This window comes from Tachyglossus aculeatus, chromosome 16, assembly GCF_015852505.1.
Source record: "Tachyglossus aculeatus isolate mTacAcu1 chromosome 16, mTacAcu1.pri, whole genome shotgun sequence".
Classification (NCBI taxonomy): Eukaryota; Metazoa; Chordata; class Mammalia; order Monotremata; family Tachyglossidae; genus Tachyglossus; species Tachyglossus aculeatus.
Window position 1 is genome coordinate 45,000,024 of NC_052081.1, and position 22,719 is coordinate 45,022,742.

The 22,719-nt window shown below is 47.6% G+C and overlaps 1 protein-coding gene across 3 annotated transcripts in view; it reads left to right on the forward strand.

Annotated features, from left to right (window-relative positions):
- Window positions 1-22,719, forward strand: part of MACF1 (microtubule actin crosslinking factor 1) — a 337,049-nt gene that overhangs the window by 125,338 nt on the left and 188,992 nt on the right. For all 3 annotated transcript variants that reach the window (XM_038758002.1, XM_038758001.1, XM_038758003.1), the window contains exons 2-3: window positions 6,114-6,175; window positions 21,345-21,434. In XM_038758002.1, coding sequence (XP_038613930.1) covers window positions 6,114-6,175; window positions 21,345-21,434 — 152 coding nt within the window. The remainder of the gene's footprint in view (window positions 1-6,113; window positions 6,176-21,344; window positions 21,435-22,719) is intronic.

The window sequence follows — 22,719 nt, forward strand, 5'->3', positions numbered from 1 at the left end:
CAAATTCACTTCTCTGCTGGAAGCGTGAGGAGAAGACGGCGGCTCGGAGGCGTGAGGTTGTGACCTTGGGCTTGCTGGCGGCCGTCTTCAAGAGCGAGTTTGGGGGTTGGTGTAGAAACGAGGACCTGTGGAGCTGGGAACAAGGGGACGTGTTTGCTATCTCCCTTAGGAAGCCTGGGACTCCTCTGTAGGACAGGGACTATGTCCGACCTGATTATTCCGGATCTACCTGAGCACTTAGTTCACTGCTTGACATGTAGTAAGCATTTAACAAATATTATTATCATTATTATTGTATCATCATCATTGTTATCATCATCACCATCACCCCTCCAGTTTGAAGCAACATGGCTGAGTTTATAGAGCGCGGGCCTCGTAGTCAGAACGACCTGGGCTCTAATTCCAGCTCTGCCCCTTGTCTGCTGTGTGACCTTGAGCAACTCACTTCACTTCTCTGTGCCTGTTATCTGTAAAATGGGGATTAAGACCGTGAGTCCCATGTGAGACAGGAACGGAGTAGCTTGTGCCTACTCCAATGGTTAGAACAGTACTTGGCACATAGTAAGCGCTTAACAAATACCATCCTCATCATTATCATCTGTTTGTCCCTTCACCCCAGAACCGGGTAACAATGCAGCCAGGCCGATTTTCCTGACTTTGGGGAACCCCCGAGACAGTTTGAACAGATTTCCTTCTGGACGATTCTCTTACCAATCATTGAAATTTCCCCTCTGGGATCTGCTGCTGCTAACTCTCTCCATCTCTGTCGTTTTCTCCCCTTGAAGATGTGGGCTGGGGGAAATCAAGGAAATTGCTTTTTAAGAACGACACCATTGTAACAAGGAAGTGTGAGAATGGTCCTACAGTGGTCTTAACCAAACTCCGAATCCACCCCAGGTTCGCCTTCCTGAGGGTCTCGGGCTTAGGGGAGGGATCTCAGCCGAGCAGAGGTAGCATGGAATAGTGGATAGCGCACAGGCCTGGGAGTTAGAAGATCATGGGTTCTAATTCTGGCTCCACCATGTCTGCTGTGTGACCTTGGGTAAGTCACTTCAATCCTGTGCCTCAGGTACCTCATCTGTGAAATGGGGATGGAAACTATGAGCCCCACGTGGGGCAGGGACTGTGTTCGATCCTACTGGCTTGTATCCACCCCAACGCTTAATACAGTGTTTGGTACATAGTAAGCACTTAAATCCCACAATTGTTATTATTATTATTAGGGCCGGGTGCCGGCTCCCCACAATTTTTGTCTGCGGCCACTCTTCATTCCTTCCTTCCATCCTTCTCTCTCTTTTTGCAGCCCCTGCCTTGTCGGGGAGTCAAAGAGGATTTTCTGAAGCTGATGAGTTAGGAGCAGCCCAAGTCTGTGTGTATTTGTGTTGGCTTACAAAGACTGCCACCTAGTCTGCGGCAGTTTTTAAATCCGTATCTGATTAATTCTTCCCTTAGCGTTGCTATTTTGGGACTTTCTTTTTCTCTTTTAGCTTCCCTCCCTCTGAAATACATGAGCAAGGAAGGGGAATCCCAGTGGAGTGGGGAGGCCCTGTTTGAAGGCAGAGGGATGCCTCAGATGACCTTTCGGGCTCCATCCTTGCCCTTGGAGTCTGTAGTTGAAAATGGCAGAATTGGTGTCCATAATGCTCTGATCTCCAGTCAAGTGAAGCCCTGCCTGAGAGTATGTGTTCTGACCATGGACTGTAAGCAGGGAATGTGTCTGTTTATTGCTATATTGGACTCTCCCAAGAACAATGCCCTGCACACAGTAAGCGCTCAATACGTATGAGTGAATAAATGAATGAATGAAGTAAAAGATGACCCCGTGCATTGGGGTTCAAGATCAGCAGCAGTTCTCTATGTCAAAACCTGTCACTCCCATCTGAATCCCGCCTTACCTCCTTCCCTTCCCCACAGCACCTGTATATATATCTATATATCTATCTATCTATATATATATATATGTTTGTACGTATTTATTACTCTATTGATTTATTTTACTTGTACATATTTATTCTATTTCTTTTATTCTGTTAATATGTTTTGTTCTCTGTCTTCCCCTTCTAGACTGTGAGCCCACTGTTGGGTAGGGACTGTCTCTAGATGTTGCCAATTTGTACTTCCCAAGCGCTTAGTACAGTGCTCTGCACACAGTAAGCGCTCAATAAATACTATTGAATGAATGAATGAATCAAGAGCAGGCTGTGTGCTTCGAGAAGGAAGCCAGGTGCGAGCAGGAGAGAAGATTTTCTTGGGAAGGGGAGTTCTTCTTCACAGGCTCCTGAGTGATGGACAGAATTTCATTAGCTGATCTTTTGGATTTAAATGACTCTCTACTGTCTCTTTAATTCGGTCCTAGATATTGGACTGCTGCCCAAAGAGAACGCCAAAGGGGTCTCTGGGCCCTAGTTGGGGGCCGAGTTAGAGAAAGCATCCTATCAATCACTGATATTTATGGAGCGTTAACTGGGTACAGGGCACTGTACTAAGTGCTTGGGAGAGTACAGTATGAATAGAATTGCTTATCAATCAGTGGTAATTATGGAGCACCTACTAGGTGCAGGGCAGTGTACTAAGTGCTTGAGAGAGTCCAATTCGAACAGAATTGGTAGACATATTCCCTGCCCACTATGAGCTTACAGTCTAGAGAATTCTGGAGAAGGCAGTCTAGAGAAGACATCGGTGAGAAGGGCAGCAGTGCCTCTCTTCAAGACTGCTGCTGATTGATCCCTGTCTAGACCTGTCAAGCCACAGTTCCCTCTGGCCCCCAGAGGCCTGAAACAGTGAAGGAAAGAATTCCCAGGCCCCTGCAGCATTCTAGCCGGTGAATCTCTTGTGAATCTCATATTGAGGGCATCTGAACTGACTCACGTATTGGAGTCCACGTCACCCCGCTCCTCAAGACCCTCCAGTAGTTGCCCACCCACCTCTGCATCAAACAGAAACAACTTACCGTCGGCTCCCCCATTTCCACCTTACCTTGCTGATCTACTACAGCCCAGCCCACCCACTCTACTCTAACCCTAACCTACTCTTTGTACTGTGATCTCATTCATTCATTCATTCATTCATTCAGTTGTATTTATTGAGCGCTCACTGTGTGCAGAGCCCTGTACTAAGCACTTGGGAAGTACAAGTTGGCAACATACTGAGACGGTCCCTACCCAACAGCGGGCTCACAGTCTAGAAGGGGGAGACAGACAACAAAACAAAACATATTAACAAAATAAAATAAATAGAATAAATATGTGCAAATAAAATAAATAAAATAAAATAAATAAATTTAAAAATTAAATAAATAAATAGACATCTCGTCTTTCTCACCACTGACTCCTTTTCTGCATCTTTCTGCTGGCCTGGAATTCGCTCCCCTTTCATATGTGACAGACCACCCCTCAGTAAACTTCCAAGCCCTACTAAAATCACTCCTCCGAGAGGCCTTTTCTGACTGTACCCATTTTCACTACTCGCTCTCCCTTCTGTATCGCCTATGCACTTGGATCTATACCCTTTAACTGCTTTATATTCACCCCACCCTCAGCCCCACAGCACTTATGGACATATCCATATACCCTGTCATTTCCCGTACATATAATTTATTTCAATGTCCCTCTCCCCCTGTAGACTGTAAGCTCCTGTGGGTTAGGATCATGTCAGTCAAGTCTATTGTATTGTATTCTCCAAACACTCAGTGTTCTGCATTTATATTAATGTCTGCCTCCCCGTATAGACTGTAAGCTTGCTGTGGGCAGGGAATGTGTCTGTTTGTTGTACTCTCTCAGGTGCTTGGTACAGTGCTCTGCACACAGTAAGTGCTCAATGTGTGTGTGTATGTGTGTGGCTTTGTGCAGCTCCATTTGATGAATCTCCCATCTTGGTCATTAAGAGATCTCGTTCCCATCGCCACAATATCCTCTTACCCTATTGTTGGACCGGGCACTTGAATGCGAGCGATGGGGCTGCCTGGAGAAGCTCCCAACGGGGAATCCTCCAGCTTAAGGGGTTGGAAATACCTCGCAATCCCTTCCCGGGAGCTTACAGCCCAACTCTCCGGGCTGGGGGTCCGCCCGTGGCCGTGGGGCTGTCGTGGGTAGCCCTCAGCGTTGAACTCGGGTTATTGTGGCCTGGAGATTTGACCGCCGGCGGCTATTGAGTTTCCCTGCCCGTGCTGTCAGCCGGGAGAGGCCTCTGGACCAAAAGGGGCTGCCAGGGAGGGCCGGGCAGAATCACCAGCCACGGGGCCAGTTTTCCCCGCGGCCAGCCGGGCGAATCAGCTCAACATCCAGGCTCAAAAAGGAGTCGGGAACGGCCTGCCGCGTTTCCGCTGGACTTCCAGGAGATTGTGCGGCTGGGAGCCGGCCCGACGCGAACGTGACAGATGTCTGCCTTCTCTCGGGCCGGCAGCTGGAAGGAGGTGTGGGAAGCGACTAGGAGCGGGTAGCGGGAAGGGGAGCACCCGAGCCGCCGCCATGAAACGTTGATGGGGAGGATGAGTCGGGAGGAGAGGGAAGAAGAGGGACGGATGTTCTGGCTGACTCCTAGATGGCTCTGAACCCCCCATGGGAGGCAGCAACAGGAGAAGATAGAATTAGACAGAAGGAAGAATCTGCCGTCTGTCAGGCGGAGTAAACAATGGGAAAGGCAACCAAAGCACACACATGCGCTCGCAGTCTCACACACACACAAACACACACATTCACTCTCTCTTTTCCTCTCTCTCAAGATGGTCTAAGCATTCCCATACCGATAGACAGTGGGCTGGGCCTCTGCAGGTTCTTATAATAATAACTGTGGCGTTTAAGTGCTTTCTATGTGCCAAGCACTGTACTGAGCTCTGTGGGAACAACAGGTTTATATTAATAATAATAATGATGGTATTTGTTAAGCGCTTACTATGTGCCAAGCACTGTTCTAAGTACTGGAGTAGATACAAGGTAATCAGGTTGTCCCACATGGGCTCACAGTCTCAGTCCCCCTTTTACAGATGAGGTAACAGGCACGGAGAAGTTAAGTGACTTTCCCAAGGTCACACAGCAGACAAGTGGCAGAGCCAGGATTAGAACCCGTGACACTTTGATTCCCAGGCCCATGCTCTATCCACTTTGACATGCTGCTTCCCTTAGGGACACAGTCCCTGACCCATATGGGGCTCCCAGTCTAAAGGGGAAGGAGACAGATATTTGAGCTCCATTCTACAGATGAGGAAACTCAAGCCCAGGAAAGTGAAGTGACTTGCCCAAGGTCACTCAGCAGGGAGGTGACAGAGCCGGGTTTAGGACTCAGACTCCTGGCCTCGTGATTTTTCCACTAGGCCCTGCTACTGCCCGCAGATTCCCTTGAAAAAGGTTCGTTTCAGCTCTTGGATTCTGAGATTCCCAAGTGGTTTGATGTACAAGGCTGTCATTGAACGTTTCTGGCTTGGCTCGTTGGAACGTACAGAAGGGAAGTCGGACGGACCCGGTCCTAATCCTGGCTCCACTTCTTGTCTGTGTGGCCTCGAACTTTACTTCCCCGTGCCTTAGTTTCCCCATCTGGAAAATGGGGATTTGAAACTGTGAGCCCCGTGTGGAACAGCGACTGTGGCCAATCTGATTAGCCTGTATCTATCCCGGTGCTTAGTTCAGTGTCTGGCACATTGTAAGCGCTTAACAAATATCATAGAAAGGGGCGTCTCTGAGGTTTTGCATTTGGTTATCCTGATTCAGTTCATCTTTCGCCAAACGCAGATCACTCTTCCTCTCCAGCCGAACGGGTGGAATCGGTGAGGGGTGACAGCAAGAAGCCCAGCCAAACCGCCGTGGTGCCCAAGTTGTGTTCGTTTCCTTCCTAGGCTGAGGCTGGCGGGGTCGGGCACAGGGAGCTCAACTTAGCCTAGATATGCCCCGAGGGCCTCAGGGAAAATGAAGTGGGCCAGGGCAAGCTCCACAAAGCTTTATCTGATTAACCGATCAATCGGTGGTATCTATTGAGTGTTTACTGCATGCAGGGCCCTTTACTAAACGCTTGGGAGAGTACAATACAGCAGAGTTTGTAAGGCCAGAGCTGGGGAGAAAGACACAAAAATAGATTCCAGGTGCACAGTGCTAACTCAAGACCCCTCTATGTTGTTTTCCTAGATGAACGGGACCGGGTTCAAAAGAAAACCTTCACCAAATGGGTCAACAAGCACTTGATGAAGGTAAGTTCTTCCCTGAGTAATATTCTGCTCCTCTGCCGTCAGCCCAGGACACGGATCCCTCAGAGCTGGCACCAGGGTCCCACCCCCTCAACTTGGCCTTCTCACTGGTAAAATGGCAGCGGCCATGTCTTTCATTCATTCAGTCGTATTTCTTAAGCGCTTGGGAGAATGTGCTACAACAATAAGCGGACACATTCATCTGTTCATTCATTGTTGTATTTATTGAGCACTTACTGTGTGCAGAGCACTTTACTAAGCACTTGGGGGGATACAATACAACAATAATAAGCAGACACATTCGCTGCCCACACATTCAGCGTGGCTCAGTGGAAAGAGCACAGGCTTTGGAGTCAGAGGTCATGGGTTCAAATCCCGGCTCCGCCAACAGTCAGCTGGGTGACTTTGGGCAAGTCACGTAACTTCTCTGTGTCTCAGTTCCCTCATCTGTAAAATGGGGGTTAAAACTGTGAGCCCCCCGTGGGACAACCTGGTAACCTTGTAACTTCCCCAGGGCTTAGAACAGTGCTTTGCACATAGTAAGCGCTTAACAAATACCATCATTATTATTACTATTATTCCCTCCCCCCGATCCCTGGGAAGGACCAGAAGTAAAGCGCAAAACCATGGATGGACAAGCCCCGCTGACAGCTTGTCTGTATTATTATTAATGGTATCTGTTAAGCGCTTACAGTGTTCCACTGAGCACTGGAGTAGATACAAGAGAATCGGGTTGGACACAATCCATGTCCCACATGGGGCGCGTAATCTTAATCCCCATTTTATAGATGAGGGGACTGAGGCACGGAGAAGTTAAGTGACTTGCCCAAGTTAGCGGACAAGTCTGTTTTGAGGGCCCCCTTGGAGCAGAGCTAGGAGACCAGAGGAAACAGAGACACAGGCTCTGGGCAATAGACACAACACAATGGGGAAGACACAACAAAGTGCCAAACTGAAAGTGCTTTACACATATTTTGTAAAGAAAACCTTGATTTAATCCTATCAGTCTTTGTCCCCGACTCTTAGGGAAGGCCAGTAGTATCAGGAGCATTAACAGAGAGGTACAGAGAGGTTAAGAGATCTGCTCGGGGTCACCCAGTGTTGTTCCCTGTCTCCCCCTTCTAGACTGTGAGCCCACTGTTGGGATGGTACCGTCTCTATATGTTGCCAACTTGTACTTCCCAAGCACTTAGTACAGTGCTCTGCACACAGTAAGCGCTCAATAAATACGATTGAATGAATGAACTTCCAGCCCTTAGATAGTTGGGTTTGAGGCCATCTGAGAGTCAGCCCAACTCGGTGTAGGAAGTAGGGGATTTATTGAGCCTCTCCTATGTGCAGAGCTCTGTGCTCAGTGCTTGGAAGACTACAATACAGTTAGTAGGTGCAAGAACAATAATAATGATTGTGGTATTTAAGTGCTTACTAGGTGCTAGGCACTGTACTAAGCACTGGGGTGGATACAAGCAAATCGGGTTGGACACAGTCCCTATCCCACATGGGGCTCTCAGTCAGGAGATACAGGAGAATAGGAATGGACACAATCCATGTCCCACATGAGGCATGCAGCGTGGCTCAGTGGAAAGAGCCCGGGCTTTGGAGTCAGAGGTCATGGGTTCGAATTCCAGCTCCGCCAACTGTCAGCTGACTTTGGGCAAGTCACTTAACTTCTCTGGGCCTCAGTTACCTCATCTGTAAAATGGGGATTAAGATTGTGAGCCCCCCGTGGGACAACCTGCTCACCTTGTAACCTTCCCAGCGCCTAGAACAGTGCTTTGCACATAGTAAGTGCTTAATAAATGCCATCATCATCATCATCATCTCAGTCTCAATCCCCATTTTACAGTTGAGGAAACTAAGGCCTAGAGTAGTTAAGTGACTTGCCCAAGGTGACACAGCAGACAAGTGGCAGAGCGAAGCAGCATGGCTCAGTGGAAAGAGCCCGGGCTTGGGAGTCAGAGGTCATGGGTTCAAATCCCGGCTCTGCCAGTTGTCAGCTGGGTGACCTTGGGCAAGTCACTTAACTTCTCTGGGCCTCAGTTACCTCAGCTGTAAAATAGGGATCATCATCATCAATCATATTTATTGAGCGCTTACTGTGTGCAGAGCACTGTACTATGCGCTTGGAAAGTACAAGTTGGCAACATATAGAGACAGTCCCTACCCAATAGTGGGCTCACAGTCTAAAAGGGGGAGGCAGAGAACAAAACCAAACATACTAACAAAATAAAATAAGTAGAATAGATATGTACAAGTAAAATAAATAAATAAATAGAGTAATAAATATGTACAAACATATATACAGGGATGACGACTGTGAGCCCCCCATGGGACAACCTGATCACCTTGTATCCTCCCCAGTGTTTTGCACATAGTAAGCGCTTAAGAAATGCCATCATTATTATTATGACATTTCTGATATGTTGCCAACTTGTACTTCCCAAGCGCTTAGTACGGTGCTCTGCACACAGTAAGCGCTCAATAAATACGATTGATTGATTGATTAATTGATTCCCAGGCCCCGGCTCTATCATCATCATCATCAATCGTATTTATTGAGCGCTTACTATGTGCAGAGCACTGTACTGAGCACTTGGGAAATACAAGTTGGCAACATATAGAGACAGTCCCTACCCAACAGTGGGCTCACAGCCTAAAAGGGGGAGACAGAGAACAAAACCAAACATACTAACAAAATAAAATAAATAGATATGTACAAGTAAAATAAATAAATAAATAGAGTAATAGATATGTACAAACATGTATACAGCGATGACGACTGTGAGCCCCCCATGGGACAACCTGATCACCTTGTATCCTCCCCAGTGTTTTGCACATAGTAAGCGCTTAAGAAATGCCATCATTATTATTATGGCATTTCTGATATGTTGCCAACTTGTACTTCCCAAGCGATTAGTACGGTGCTCTGCACACAGTAAGCGCTCAATAAATACGATTGATTGATTGATTGATTCCCAGGCCCAGGCTCTATCTACTTGATCATGCTGCTTGTCTTCCAGGGGTGATCCTCTGTGAGAGCTGAAGACTTCTTGGCTTGGCGTTGGCGAGCTGTAGCCAGTGCTCCCTGTTGGCATTTTGCCCCGGCGAGCTGTAGCTGGTGCTGCCTGTCGGGGCTCTGCCCCGTTGGCGTCTGCCGGCGGGAGGTGGAGGGAGAGGCAGAGGAAGGGAACAGAGTGTGTCATTGTTCGGGGTGGGAGCCCAGCCAGAGCCTCCCTTCAGCCCTAGACGGCTTTTCGTCTCTTCCTGCCCCCCCCTGGCCCTGGGGTTCCAGCCCACTGCCTTCCGGCCCCCACCTTCAATCAATCAATCAATCATCATCATCATCAATCGTATTTATTGAGCGCTTACTATGTGCAGAGCACTGTACTAAGCGCTTGGGAAGTACAAATTGGCAACATCTAGAGACAGTCCCTACCCAACGGTGGGCTCACAGTCTTAAAGGGGGAGACAGAGAACAAAACCAAACATACTAACAAAATAAAATAAATAGAATAGATATGTACAAGTAAAATAAATAGAGTAATAAATATGTACAAACATATGTACATATATACAGGTGCTGTGGGGAAGGGAAGGAGGTAAGATGAGGGGGATGGAGAGGGGGATGAGGGGGAGATTGATTGATTGAATCAATCAATCAATCATATTTATTGAGCACTTACTGTGTGCAGAGCACTATACGAAGCACTTGGGAAGTACAAGTTGGCAACATATAGAGACAGTCTCTACCCAACAGTGGGCTCACAGTCTAAAAGGGGGAGACAGAGAACAAAACTTCTTTGTTATGTTTGTACATATTTATTACTCTATTCATTGTTTCCAATTTGTACTTCCCAAGTGCTTAGTACAGTGCTCTGCACATAGTAAGCGCTCAATAAATACGATTGATGATGATGATTTTACTTGTACATATCTATTCTATTTATTTTATTTTGTTAGTATGTTTGGTTTTGTTCTCTGTCTCCCCCGTTTAGACTGTGAGCCCACTGTTGGGTAGGGACTGTCTCTATATGTTGCCAACTTGTACTTCCCAAGCGCTTAGTACAGTGCTCTGCACACAGTAAGCGCTCAATAAATACGATTGATTGATTGGTTGATTGAAAACCAAGCATACTAACAAAGCTAACACCTTCCCATCCTTGGACCTCTCAGACAGAGATTCATTAGCAGGAGAGAATAATAATAATAATAATAACAATGGCATTTATTAAGCGCTTACTATGTGCAAAGCATTGTTCTAAGCGCTGGGGAATTTATAGGGAGATCAGGTTGTCCCACGTGGGGCTCACAGTCTTCATCCCCATTTTACAGAGGAGGTAACTTTGGAGGCTTGCTTTAGAGGCTAGAGCTCATGTCTGGGAGTCAGAAGGACATGGGTTCTAATCCTGGCACCCGCCACGTCTGCTGTGTGACCTTGGGCAAGTCGCTTTCACTTCTCTGTGCCTGTTACCTCATCTGGAAAATGGGGATTAAGACGGTGAGCTCCGTACAGCATAAGGACTGTGTCCAGCCTGATTTGCTTGTATCCCCTGCGGCGCTTAATACAGTGCCTGGCACACAGTAAGTGCTTAACAAATGCCACAGTTATTATTATTATTGTCAATCCTCACAGGGTTTTGCCCCCCACCTTTCCCTCCTGCTTCATCAGCATGTGCTCAGCACGCAGGAGACACTCAGTAAATTCTATCAATCGACTCATTCATTCATTGTCATACTTACTGAGTGCTTACACTGTGCAGAGCACTGTACTGATCACTTTGGAGAGTACAGTATAACAATAAACAGACACATTCCCTGCCCACAATGAGTTACAGTCTGGAGGCGGAGAGACAGACATCAATACAAATAAATTACAGATCGATCCCCAGCTGTTTTGGTTTATTAAGTGCCTTTTTAATGCGGAACTGAGGAATATTAAACTAAAAGCCTAAGAGCTAAGTGGCCATCTCATCCACCCTAAGTGAGACAGACCCTCATTTTTTTTTCTTTCTTTATGTACTCTGTGACAGGCACTGTACTAAGCTCTGGAATGGGTATAAAATAATCAGGTTGGACGCAGTCCACAGGGCTCACGGTGTTAATCCGCATTTTCCAGCTGAGGTAACTGAAGCCCAGAGAAATGAAGTGATTTGCCCAAGGCTCCCACAGCAGACAGGTGGCAGAGCCGAGATTAGAACCCAGGTCCTGTGACTCCACAAGGCCACGCTGATTCTCTCCCTGCCGGCTCTGCCGTTTGCCCTAGCTCAACTTCAAGTGGCTCAGTGGAAAGAGCCCGGGCTTTGGAGTCAGAGGTCATGGGTTCAAATCCCGGCTCTGCCAACTGTCAGCTGGGTGACTTTGGGCAAGTCACTTCACTTCTCTAGGCCTCAGTTCCCTCATCTGTAAAATGGGGATGAAGCCTGTGTGCCCCCCGTGGGACGACCTGATCACCTTGTAATCTCCCCAGTGCTTAGAACAGTGCTTTGCACATAGTAAGCACTTAATAAATGCCATCATTATTATTATTCAACTTGGATCTGACCTGCTCTTTCCACTTGGGCTCAGCTCCTGATTGAGAAGGAAGTTGGGATGTGGGTGAGGGACGGCGTGAGCGCCATTCATTCATTCATTCATTCAATCGTATTTATTGAGCGCTTACTGTGTGCAGAGCACTGGACTAAGCGCCTGGGAAGTACAAGTTGGCAACATCTAGAGACAGTCCCTACCCAACAGCGGGCTCGCAGTCTAGAAGGGGGAGACAGACAACAAAACAAAACATATTAAGAAAATAAATAGAATAAATATGTACAAATAGAGTAATAAATCCGTACAAACATATATACATATATACAGGTGCTGTGGGGAGGGGGAGGAGGGTCACCCTGGGTGACAGAGCGTGTAGGTCAGTGTGCGAACATAGGGTGGGGTGGACATGAGGGTGTGTCTGTCGGCCTGGGAGTGGTCGCCCCACTTCTGGGTGCCCACTGTTGGGTAGGGACTGTCTCTATATGTTGCCAACTTGTACTTCCCAAGCGCTTAGTACAGTGCTCTGCACACAGTAAGCGCTCAATAATTACGATTGATGATGATGATGATGGGTGTGCACCTCTCCTTCCTGGCTTCGGCTCCTCCGTGTTTGAGGAGGAGGAGGAAGAGCCAACCTCCCCACCCCGCAACCCCCAGGATCCAATCTCATTTGAACTTTGTGTGGCAGCTAAAATCCTCCAGATGTTTGCCCCGGCCCTTAGGAAGTGTCGCAAGAAAATGGCAGTGGGGGTTTAGAGAGCAGGATTGCTAGCATCAAGGGGAAGGGAGCAGTTTCTGCCGCCTGGAAATCTATGAGCTAGAGGCTCGTCGGGGACTGTGAGCGCTCTGCAAACAGTAGGCGTTATAGAGAAGCAGCGTGGCTCAGCGCAAGAGCCCGGGCTTTGGAGGCATAGGTCGTGGGTTCAAATCCCGACTCCGCCGCTTGTCAGCTGGGTGACTCTGGGCAAGTCACTTCACTTCTCTGGGCCTCAGTTCCCTCAACTGTAAAGTGGGGATGAAGACTGTGAGCCCCATTTCTGCTGCCTGGAAGTCTATGAGCTAGAGGCTCATCAGGGACCGTTAGCGCTCTGCAAACAGTAAGCGTTATAGAGAAGCAACGTGGCTCAGCGCAAGAGCCCGGGCTTTGGAGGCAGAGGCCGTGGGTTCAAATCCCGACTCCGCCGCTTGTCAGCTGGGTGACTCTGGGCAAGTCACTTCCCTTCTCTGGGCCTCAGTTCCCTCAACTGTAAAGTGGGGATGAAGACTGTGAGCCCCATTTCTGCTGCCTGGAAGTCTATGAGCTAGAGGCTCATCAGGGACTGTTGGCGCTCTGCAAACAGTAAGCGTTATAGAGAAGCAACGTGGCTCAGCGCAAGAGCCCGGGCTTTGGAGGCAGAGGCCGTGGGTTCAAATCCCGACTCCGCCGCTTGTCAGCTGGGTGACTCTGGGCAAGTCACTTCCCTTCTCTGGGCCTCAGTTACCTCATCTGTAAAGTGGGGATGAAGACTGTGAGCCCCACGTGGACAACCTGATCACCTTGTATCCACCCCAGCGCTTAGAACAGTGCTCTGCAAATAGTAAGCGCTTAACAAATGCCATCATTATAGGAGAAGCAGTGTGGCTTAGTGGAAAGAGCCCGGGCTTTGGAGTCAGAGATCATGGGTTCAAATCCCGGCTCTGCCAATTGTCAGCTGTGTGACTTTGGGCAAGTCACTTAGTCAATCAATCAATCAATTGTATTTATTGAGCGCTTACTGTGTGCAGAGCACTGTACTAAGCGCTTGGGAAGTACAAGTTGGCAACATATAGAGACAGTCCCTACCCAACAGTGGGCTCACAGTCTAAAACGGGGAGACGGAGAACAAAACCAAACATACTAACAAAATTAAATAAATAGAATAGATATGTACTAGTAAAATAAATAAATAGAGTAATAAAAACTTAACTTCTCTGTGCCTCAGTTCCTTCATCTGTAAAATGGGGATTAAGACTGTTAGCCCCCCGTGGGACAACCTGATCACCCTGTAACCTCCCCAGTGCTTAAAACAATGCTTTGCACATAGTGCTTAATAAATGTCATTATTATTATTATTATTATTGTTATTAAGCATTCAGTAAATACGATTGAGTGAATGAATTTGGAGAGTCTTGCTTCTGACTTCTCTTCTGGAGATGGATTCAGTTTATTACAACCCCGGAGGAAGTTTGGCGGGGTCGGCTCTAGACCCCTGGAGCGTCCTGGAGTGGTGGCTAGAGCGTGGGCCTGTAATTCAGAAGGTCATGGGTTCTAATCCTAGCTCCAATACTTGTCTGCTACGTTCATTCATTCATTCAGTCGTATTTATTGAGCACTTACTGTGTGCAGAGCACTGTACTAAGCGCTTGGGAAGGACAAGTTGGCAACATATAGAGATGGTCCCTACCCAACAACAGGCTCACAGTCTAGAAGGGGGAGGACACCTTGGGCAAGCCCTTGGGACCTTGGGAGACGTACATGACCTTGGGCAGGTCACTTCACTTCTCTGGGCCTCAGTTTCCTCATTGGGAATTAAGACCATGAACCCCATTTGGGACAGGAACTGCGTCCAACCCAATTTGCTTGTATCCATCCCATCACTCAGTACAGTACATAGTAAACGTTTAACAAATACCACAATTATCATTATTATTACCAGTCTCCAGCGTGTCTGCGGGGAGAGGGCTGAGAGGGTCCTGGCTGGGCAGTTGTCTCCCATAGCTTAGTTTAAAAAAAAATTATTTTGTGGTATTTGGTGTTTGTTAGTGCTTACTAATATGCCAATATTACTAATATGCTAGTTAGTGCTCGTTAGTTGTTACTGTTAATTGTTAGTGCTTACTAATATGCCAATATTACTAATATGCCAGGCACTATACTAAGCCTGGTACATAGTAAACACTTAACAGTTAATACTATTAAACCCCCAAAAAACTACATATTCCGAGGGCCTCCTTCTCTTGAAAGCATTTTGGAATTCACCTAGCCTCCGGACTTGGAGCCTGAGGATCACGCTCAGAGATTAATATCTGTCTCCCCCTCCAGACTGCAAGCTCGTTGTGGGCAGGGAAGGTATCTGTTCATTCATTCGTGCTTCAGTCGTATTTATTGAACACTTACTGTGTGCAGGGCATTGTCCTAAGCACTTGGAAAGTACAATTCAGCAACAAATAGGGACAATCCCTACCCAACAACAGGTTCACAGTTTAGAAGGGGGGAGACGGATAACAAAACAAGTAGACAGGCCTCAGTAGCATCAATATAAATAAATAGAATTATAGATATACACACATCATTAATAAAATAGAATAATAAATATGTCCATATATACCCAGTGCTGTGGGTTGGGAGGGGGGTACAGCAGATGGAGGGAGTAAGGGCGATGGGGAGGAGAGGAGGAGCAGAGGAAAAGGAGGCTCAGTCTGGGAAGGTGGTCTGGAGGAGGTGAGCTTTCAGCTGTTTCATTTTTTTACTGTCATATCCTATTCTCTCAAGTAAGCCCGTTGTTGGGTAGGGATTGCCTCTATATATTGCTAAATTGTACTTTCCAAGCACTGTCCTAAGCCCGTGCTTTATCCACTGAGCCGTGCTGCTTATCTTTTCTCCCCCATTGCTTTTACTAGAGCCCTATCTGTACTAGGGGAAGAGAATGTGTCCGTGTATGCAAAAAGAGACTGGACATTCAATCAGTTGTATTTATTGCGTCCTTACTGTGCACACAGTAAGCGCTCAATAAATAGGATTGAATGAATAAAGTGCTTAGAATAGTGCTTTGCACACTGTAAGTGCTCAATAAATGCAGTGGACTGACTGACTGACTGACTGACAGATACTTAAGCCTAGGCTTGCCTGGCCACCTCTGCCCAGACTCACAGCAAAGCTCGCAGTCTTAAACCCCATTTTACAGATGAGGTAACTAAGGTCCAGGGAAGTGAAGTGACTTGCCCAGGGTCACACAGCAAACAGCTGGTGGAACCTGGATTAGAACCAGGTCCTTCTAACTCCCAGGCCCACGCTCTATCAGGCAAAAACTCACCCTGGGCTTCAAGGCTGTCCATCACCTCATCCCCTCCTACCTCACCTCCCTTCTCTCCTTCTCCAGCCCAGCCCGCACCCTCCGCTCCTCTGCCGCTAATCTCCTCACCGGGCCTCGTTCTCGCCCGTCCCGCTGTCGACCCCCGGCCCACGTCCTCCCCCTGGCCCGGAATGCCCTCCCTCCGCACATCCGCCAAGCTAGCTCTCTTCCTCCCTTCAAAGCCCTACTGAGAGCTCACCTCCTCCAGGAGGCCTTCCCACACTGAGCCCCCTCTTTCCTCCCCCCCTCCTCCCCCTCCCCCTCCCCCCCGCCTTACCTCCTTCCCCTCCCCACACCACCTGTATATATGTATATATGCTTGTACGTATTTATTACTCTCTTTTATTTGTACATATTTATTCTATTTTATTTTGTTAATATGTTTTGTTGTCCGTCTCCCCCTTCTAGACTGTGAGCCCGCTGTTGGGTAGGGACCGTCTTTATATGTTGCCAACTTGGACTTCCCAAGCGCTTAGTACAGTGCTCTGCACACAGTAAGCGCTCAATAAATCCGACTGAATGAAAATTAGGCCATGCTGCCTCTCTACTGAACTCCACCAAGATTCCACTGACCAAAAGGAGCCGGCCGTTCTGTGTGCAGTCTCCCTCCTGCTCCTCCTCCTCCTCCTCCTCTCTGCCTTTCTTGCTTTGCTCCTTGGAAAGGACACAGGGGGAACTCTGTTCTCTCTCCTGGCCTGGAGTTGTATTTAGACGCCCCCATCGGGGCTCAGTGTCTGGCCCATTCTGTGGGGGCTCTGCCCTCACCTCAGAAGCTGACAGTCACAGAGGTAGGATTGTTTTAAGGCAGTTTTCCTCCCAGGAGCTCCAGGCATGATTCCATTTTTTTTTTTCTTATGGTATTTACTAAGCACTTACTATCTGCCAGGCACTGCTCTAAGCTGTGGGGAAGATACGAGGTCATTCATTCATTCAGTCGTATTTATTGAGCGCTTACCGTGTGCAGAGCACTGTACTAAGCACTTGGGAAGTACAAGTTGGCAACATATAGAGATGGTCCCTACCCAACAGCGGGCTCACAGTCTAGGTCATCAGGTTGGACACAGTCCATGTCCCAGTCGGGGCTCACGGTCTTAATCGCCACTTTAAACATGGGGTAACTGAGGCCCAGAGAAGTTAACTGATTTGCCCAAGGACACACAGCAGACAAGTGGCAGAGCTGGGACTAGAACCCAGGTCTTTCTAACTCCCAGGCCCTTGCTCTTTCCACCAGACCATGCTGCTTCTCACTAGGCAGTCCTGCCATTTCTGGCCATCCCACCCATATTCAACTGGGGAAACCGAGGCCCAGAGAGAGACTGAAGGACTTATTTAGTTCCAGCCCAGAGACACACAAGGAGTCAGGAGTCAAGTCAATCAATCAAGTATTTATTGAGTGCTTACTACGTGCAGAGCACTGTACTAAGTGTTTGGGAGAGTACAACAAATTAGCAGTCAAAAATGTGCCAATAATAATAACAAAAATTGGCATTTATTAAGTGCTTACTATGTGCGAAGCACTGGGGAGGTTACAAGGTGATCAGATTGTCCCATGGGGGGCTCACAGTCTTAATCCCCATTTTACAGGTGAGGTAACCGAGGCACAGAGAAGTGAAGTGACTTGCCCAAAGTCACAGAGCTGGCTGTTGGCGGAGCCAGGATCTGAACCCATGATCTCTGACTCCAAAGCCCGGGCTCTATCCGCTGAGCCACGCTGCTTATCCTTTCTCCCCCACTGCTTTTACTAGAGCCCTGTCTGTACTAGGGGAAGAGAATGTGTCTGTGTATGCAAAAAGAGACTGGACATTCAATCAGTTGTATTTATTGAGTTCTTCCTGTGTGCAATGCACTGTACTAAGCACTTGGAAGAGTATATTGCAACAATAAACAGACTTTCCCTGCCCACAACGAGCTTACAGTCTCGGGCGGGGGAGGCAGGCTTGAATATAAATAAATAAATTACAGATATGTACGTGAGTTCTGTGGGGCTGGGACAGAACAAAGAGAGCACGTCAGGGCGACCCTGAAGAGAGTGGGAGAAGAGGAAAGGGGGGCTTAGTCAGGGAAGAGCTCTTGGAGAAGGTGTTTTGTATCGGATTTGAAGAGGGAGAGCTTTTCAGGTCTGAGGCAGCACGTGGGCGAGGGGTCAGTGCCGATACAGACGAGATGGAGGCACAGCGAGAAGGTTAGCACTAGAGGAGCGAATGTGCGGGCTGGGTTGTAGAAGGAGAGTAGCGAGGTGAGGTAAGAGGGGGCCAGGGGATGGAGTTTTATAAAGCCAATGATGAGGAGTTTTTGTTTAATTCAGAGGAGGTGGGCAACCATTGGGGTTACAACGTGGCCTGGGACTGAACTTCACTGAGTTCTCCCGAATGGTCATCCCTCCTGCTCTGAACTAATGATTTGGTTCGTGAGACCTTGGGTCTTTGGGGAAGAAAGATGCTAAGTCCCTACCACCTTTGCAGCAGGGGGCTGGCCTGGATGAGCTAAGGTTCTTCCAGCTTGGTAGTTTCATGTTGCTAATGGCCATCGTATTATTATTAATAATAATAATATTAATAACTGTGGTATTTGTTAAGCACTTACTGTACTAAGCTTCGGAATAGATACAGGATCAGGTCCCACATGGAACAGAGTAATAGAAAGGAGAATGGGTGTTGAATCCCCATTTTGCAGGTGAGTGAGTCAGTCGATTGTATTTATTGAGCATTTACATCGCTGTCAACACCTCTGCTTTCAGGGAGGACAACTTCTAAATCAGCCATTGTATTATTATTAATAATAATATTAATAACTGTGGTATTTGTTAAGCACTTACAATGTGCCAGGTACTGTCCTAAAACTCCGGAATAGATACAGGAACAGGTCCCACATGGAACAGAGTAATAGGAGAATGGGGATTGAATCCCCATTTTGTAGGTGTGAGTGAGTCAGTTGTTTTTATTGAGCATTTACATCGCGATCAACACCTCTGCTTTCAGGGAGGACAACTCCTAAACCAGCTAAGGTAGATAGTTGTTTGCCCTGAAGATTGTAAGCTCCCTGAATGCAGGGCTCATGTCTCCTCATTTATTGCATTCTGCCAAAGATTTAGTCCGGGGCTCTGCTAGTGGTTGGTGGATTTTAAAATATCCTCCAGAGAAGCCCATTTCACAGCTTTCCTTGGTCACGACGTCCCAGTGCCCCTTTCACATTTTCCTCATTGCTGTTAATACATCTGGTCACCATCAGTACTGTCATGAACCAGTATGGATAAAGATCAGAGAGTGTCATGGGACGTGGATCTGGGAATGGGTATGGAAAGAGAACCAGGGCTCTTCCAAGGCTGGCCTGGCTGGGAAAAGCTTCCTGGAGGGGAGATATTGGATGTCAGTCATGGCAGGGGATCTCTGTCTTTATTTTTTATATTTTAATGGTACTTGTTGTGTGCTTACTGTGTGCCAAGCACTGTACTAAGTGCTGGGGTAGATTCAGGGTAATCAAATCACACACAGTCCGTGTCCCGTAGTGTGAGTAATTAATTCCTACAACAATCAAGACTCTGGCACGCCAACCAGTTATGCCACATCCCACACCGCCCCTGATCTCCGAGGCCTTCCCTAAGCCCTCCTTTCTTCTTCTCCCTTTCCCTCCTGTGGCGCCCTGACTTGCTTCCTTTATTCATCCCCTCTCCCAGCCCCACAGCCCTTAAGTGCATATCTGTCATTTATTTATATTAATGTCCATCTCCCCCTCTAGACAATAAGCTCGTCATGAGCAGGGAATGTGTTTGTTATATTGTTGTCTTGTACTCCCCCAAGAGCTTAGTACAGTGCTCTGCACAAAGTAAGCGCTCAATAAATATGATAGACTGATTAGGAGGGAGGAAGGATCTAATTCCATTTAAAGATGAGGTAACTGAGGCCTAGACAAGTGAAGTGACTTGCCCAAGGGTGGGGTGAGTAAAGGGCACAAATCCAAGTGCATTATTACGTGCCGTTAATATCATGCAACAAGGTGTCTCCCCTTTTCTTTGGCCTTGGGCCAGGATTCTCATTCATTCATGCATTCATTCAATTGTATTTATTGAGCGCTTACTGTGTGCAGAGCACTGTCCTAAGTGCCTGGAAAGTATAATTCGGCAACAAATAGAGACAATCCCTACCCAACAACGGGCTCACAATCTAGAAGGGGGAGACAGACAAAAAAACGAAACAAGTAGACAGGCATCAGTAATGGGTTACCTTCTAAACGTGGCTAGAGTATATTTAGTTATAGTAAATCCCATACCTTTTGCTTATTATTCATTTATTTAACCATATTTATTGAATGCTGACTGTGTGCAGGACACTGTGCTAAGCACCCGGGTGAGTACAGTATAACAGAGTCGGTAGACACATTCCTTCCCACAACGAGCTGACAGTCTAGAAGGGGAGACAGACAGACATTAATAAAAATAAATTACTGATGTTGACACAAGGGCGGTGGAGCTGAGGGAGGGGTGAATAAAAGGTGCAAGTGTGGACACAGAAGGGAGTGGTAGAAGAGGAAATAAGGGCTTAGTCAGGGAAGGCCTCTTGGACGAGATGGGCTTTCAATAAAGCTTTGAAGGTGGGGAGAGTAATTGTCAGGTAATTCCCAAAAGAGCTCAGGGGAGAGTGAATGGCAAAGGAGATGGAGGTAAAATTCTCTCCCACCCTCTGGGAGAAAAAACTGACAGGCAGTTTATCAGCCTGGTCCTTCCTCTCCACATTCCTTTCCAAATAGAGCAAAGGAATCCCATTCATCCCCGGACATGAATTAATCAGGCGGACCCTGAGGCTAAATCCGCTCTTCTGAATTGCCAGAAAGGTCTGTTCTGTGGAGGGCCCGAAGGAATCCGTCCATCGATCGATCTGTGTAATTTGAAGTACAGGAAATGGGGTCTAGTTAGAAGCAGTGTGGCCTAGTGGGTAGAGAACAGGTCTGGGAGACCCCTTCTAGACGGTGAGCCCGTTGTTGGGTAGGGATTGTCTCTGTTGGTTGCCCAATTATACTTTCCAGTGCGTAGTACAGTACTCTGCACCCAGTAAGCACTCAATAAATACCATCGAATGAATGAATGAATAATAATAATAATAATGATGGCATTTATTAAGCGCTTACTATGTGCAAAGCACTGTTCTAAGTGCTGGGGAGGTTACAAGGTGATCAGGTTGTCCCACGGGATGCTTACAGTCTTAATCCCCATTTTACAGATGAGGTAACTGAGGCACAGAGAAGTTAAAAGTGACTTACCCAGAGTCACACAGCTGACAAGTGGCAGAGCTGGAATTTGAACCCATGACCTCTGACTCCAAAGCCCAGGCTCTTTCAGTGGAAAGCCATGCTGCTTCTCAGCCGGCTGAATGCTAGCTCTGCCATTTATCTTTAGTGTGACTTGCCCAAGGTCACTTCACTTCTCTGGGCCTCCATTGCCTCATCTGCACGTAGTCAGCGCTTAATAAATACCACTGATACCCTTGAAAGAGGGGGAAAGCCAATGCAAAGTAACACACCACCAAGCCTCTAGTCCTCTCACTTCCCTGTCTTTTCCCCAGGTGCGCAAGCACATCAACGATCTGTACGAGGATCTGCGGGATGGCCACAACCTGATCTCTCTGCTGGAAGTCCTCTCGGGGATCAAACTGGTGAGTGGCAGGTCTTGTTCGCTTTTTGTTCGGACGATGAGGCCTCCCTGGGCTGGCGGATAAATTTCTTTCGTAATCAAAACGATCGCTTTGGGGGCTGGTAGATTTTCACGTATCGCTCATATTGAGATAAGGTGAGTTCTGGTTTTTTTTTTTTTAAGCCAGGTGTCCCCCATCTCGGGATAATCCCAGGGGTTTCTGTTTTTCCACCAGATCTTTGTGCAGGCTCCTGCCTCTGTGGGACAGTAGATGCAAAGGCCTCACTGTCCCCAAACCTGGAGGTTTCTCCCTCTTTCTCTCTTTCAATTGGGATCCCATTCCTTCTTGTTCCTTCAGGGAATTCCATTTACATTGCTCTTAATAATAATAATAATTTTGGTATTTGTTAAGCGCTTACTATGTGCAAAGCACTGTTCTAAGTGCTGGGGAGGATACAAGGTGATCAGGTTGTCGCACAGGGGTCTCACAATCTTAATCCCCATTTTACAGATGAGGTAACTGAGGCCCAGAGAAGTGAAGTGACTTGCTCAAAGTCACACAGCTGACAATTGGCGGAGCCGGGATTTGAACCCATGACCTCTGACTCCAAAGCCCGGGCTCTTTCCACTGAGCCACGCTGCTTCTCTTAACTCTCCCCGCTGGTCTACCAAGAGCACGGGTTTGGAATTAGCCATAGCTCTGTTAAGAATGGGCAGGGAATGTGTTCTGTCTGTCGTTGTATTGCACTCTCCCAAGTGCTTAGTAAAGTGCTTTGCACACAGTAAGCGCTCAATAAATACGATTGAATGAATGAATGAAGAAGCCACATTGGACTTTAGAACTAAGCACTTGGGAGTACAATACAACAATAAACAGACACATTCCCTGCCCACAACGAGCTCCAGTCTAAGTGTCTCAGCCTGGTCCTGTCTGCCGGTTGATTTGACTCAGGGCCGAGCTTGCCCGGCTCAGAGCCAGGGAGGAGCCTTGGCTATTGGTTCAGTCAGTCGTATTTATTGAGCGCTTACTGTGTGCAGAGCACTGTACTAAGCTCTTGGGAGAGTACAGTACAACAATATAACAGACACATTCCCTGCCCACAACAAGCTTACATCCTAGAGGGGGAGACAGACATTAACGAAGCAGCGTGGCTCAGTGGAAAGAGCCCGGGCTTTGGAGTCAGAGGCTGTGGGTTCAAATCCCGGTTCCGCCACTTGTCAGCTGTGTGACTTTGGGCAAGTCACTTCACTTCTCTGGGCCTCAGTTCCCTCATCTGTAAAATGGGGATGAAGACTGTGAGCCCCTC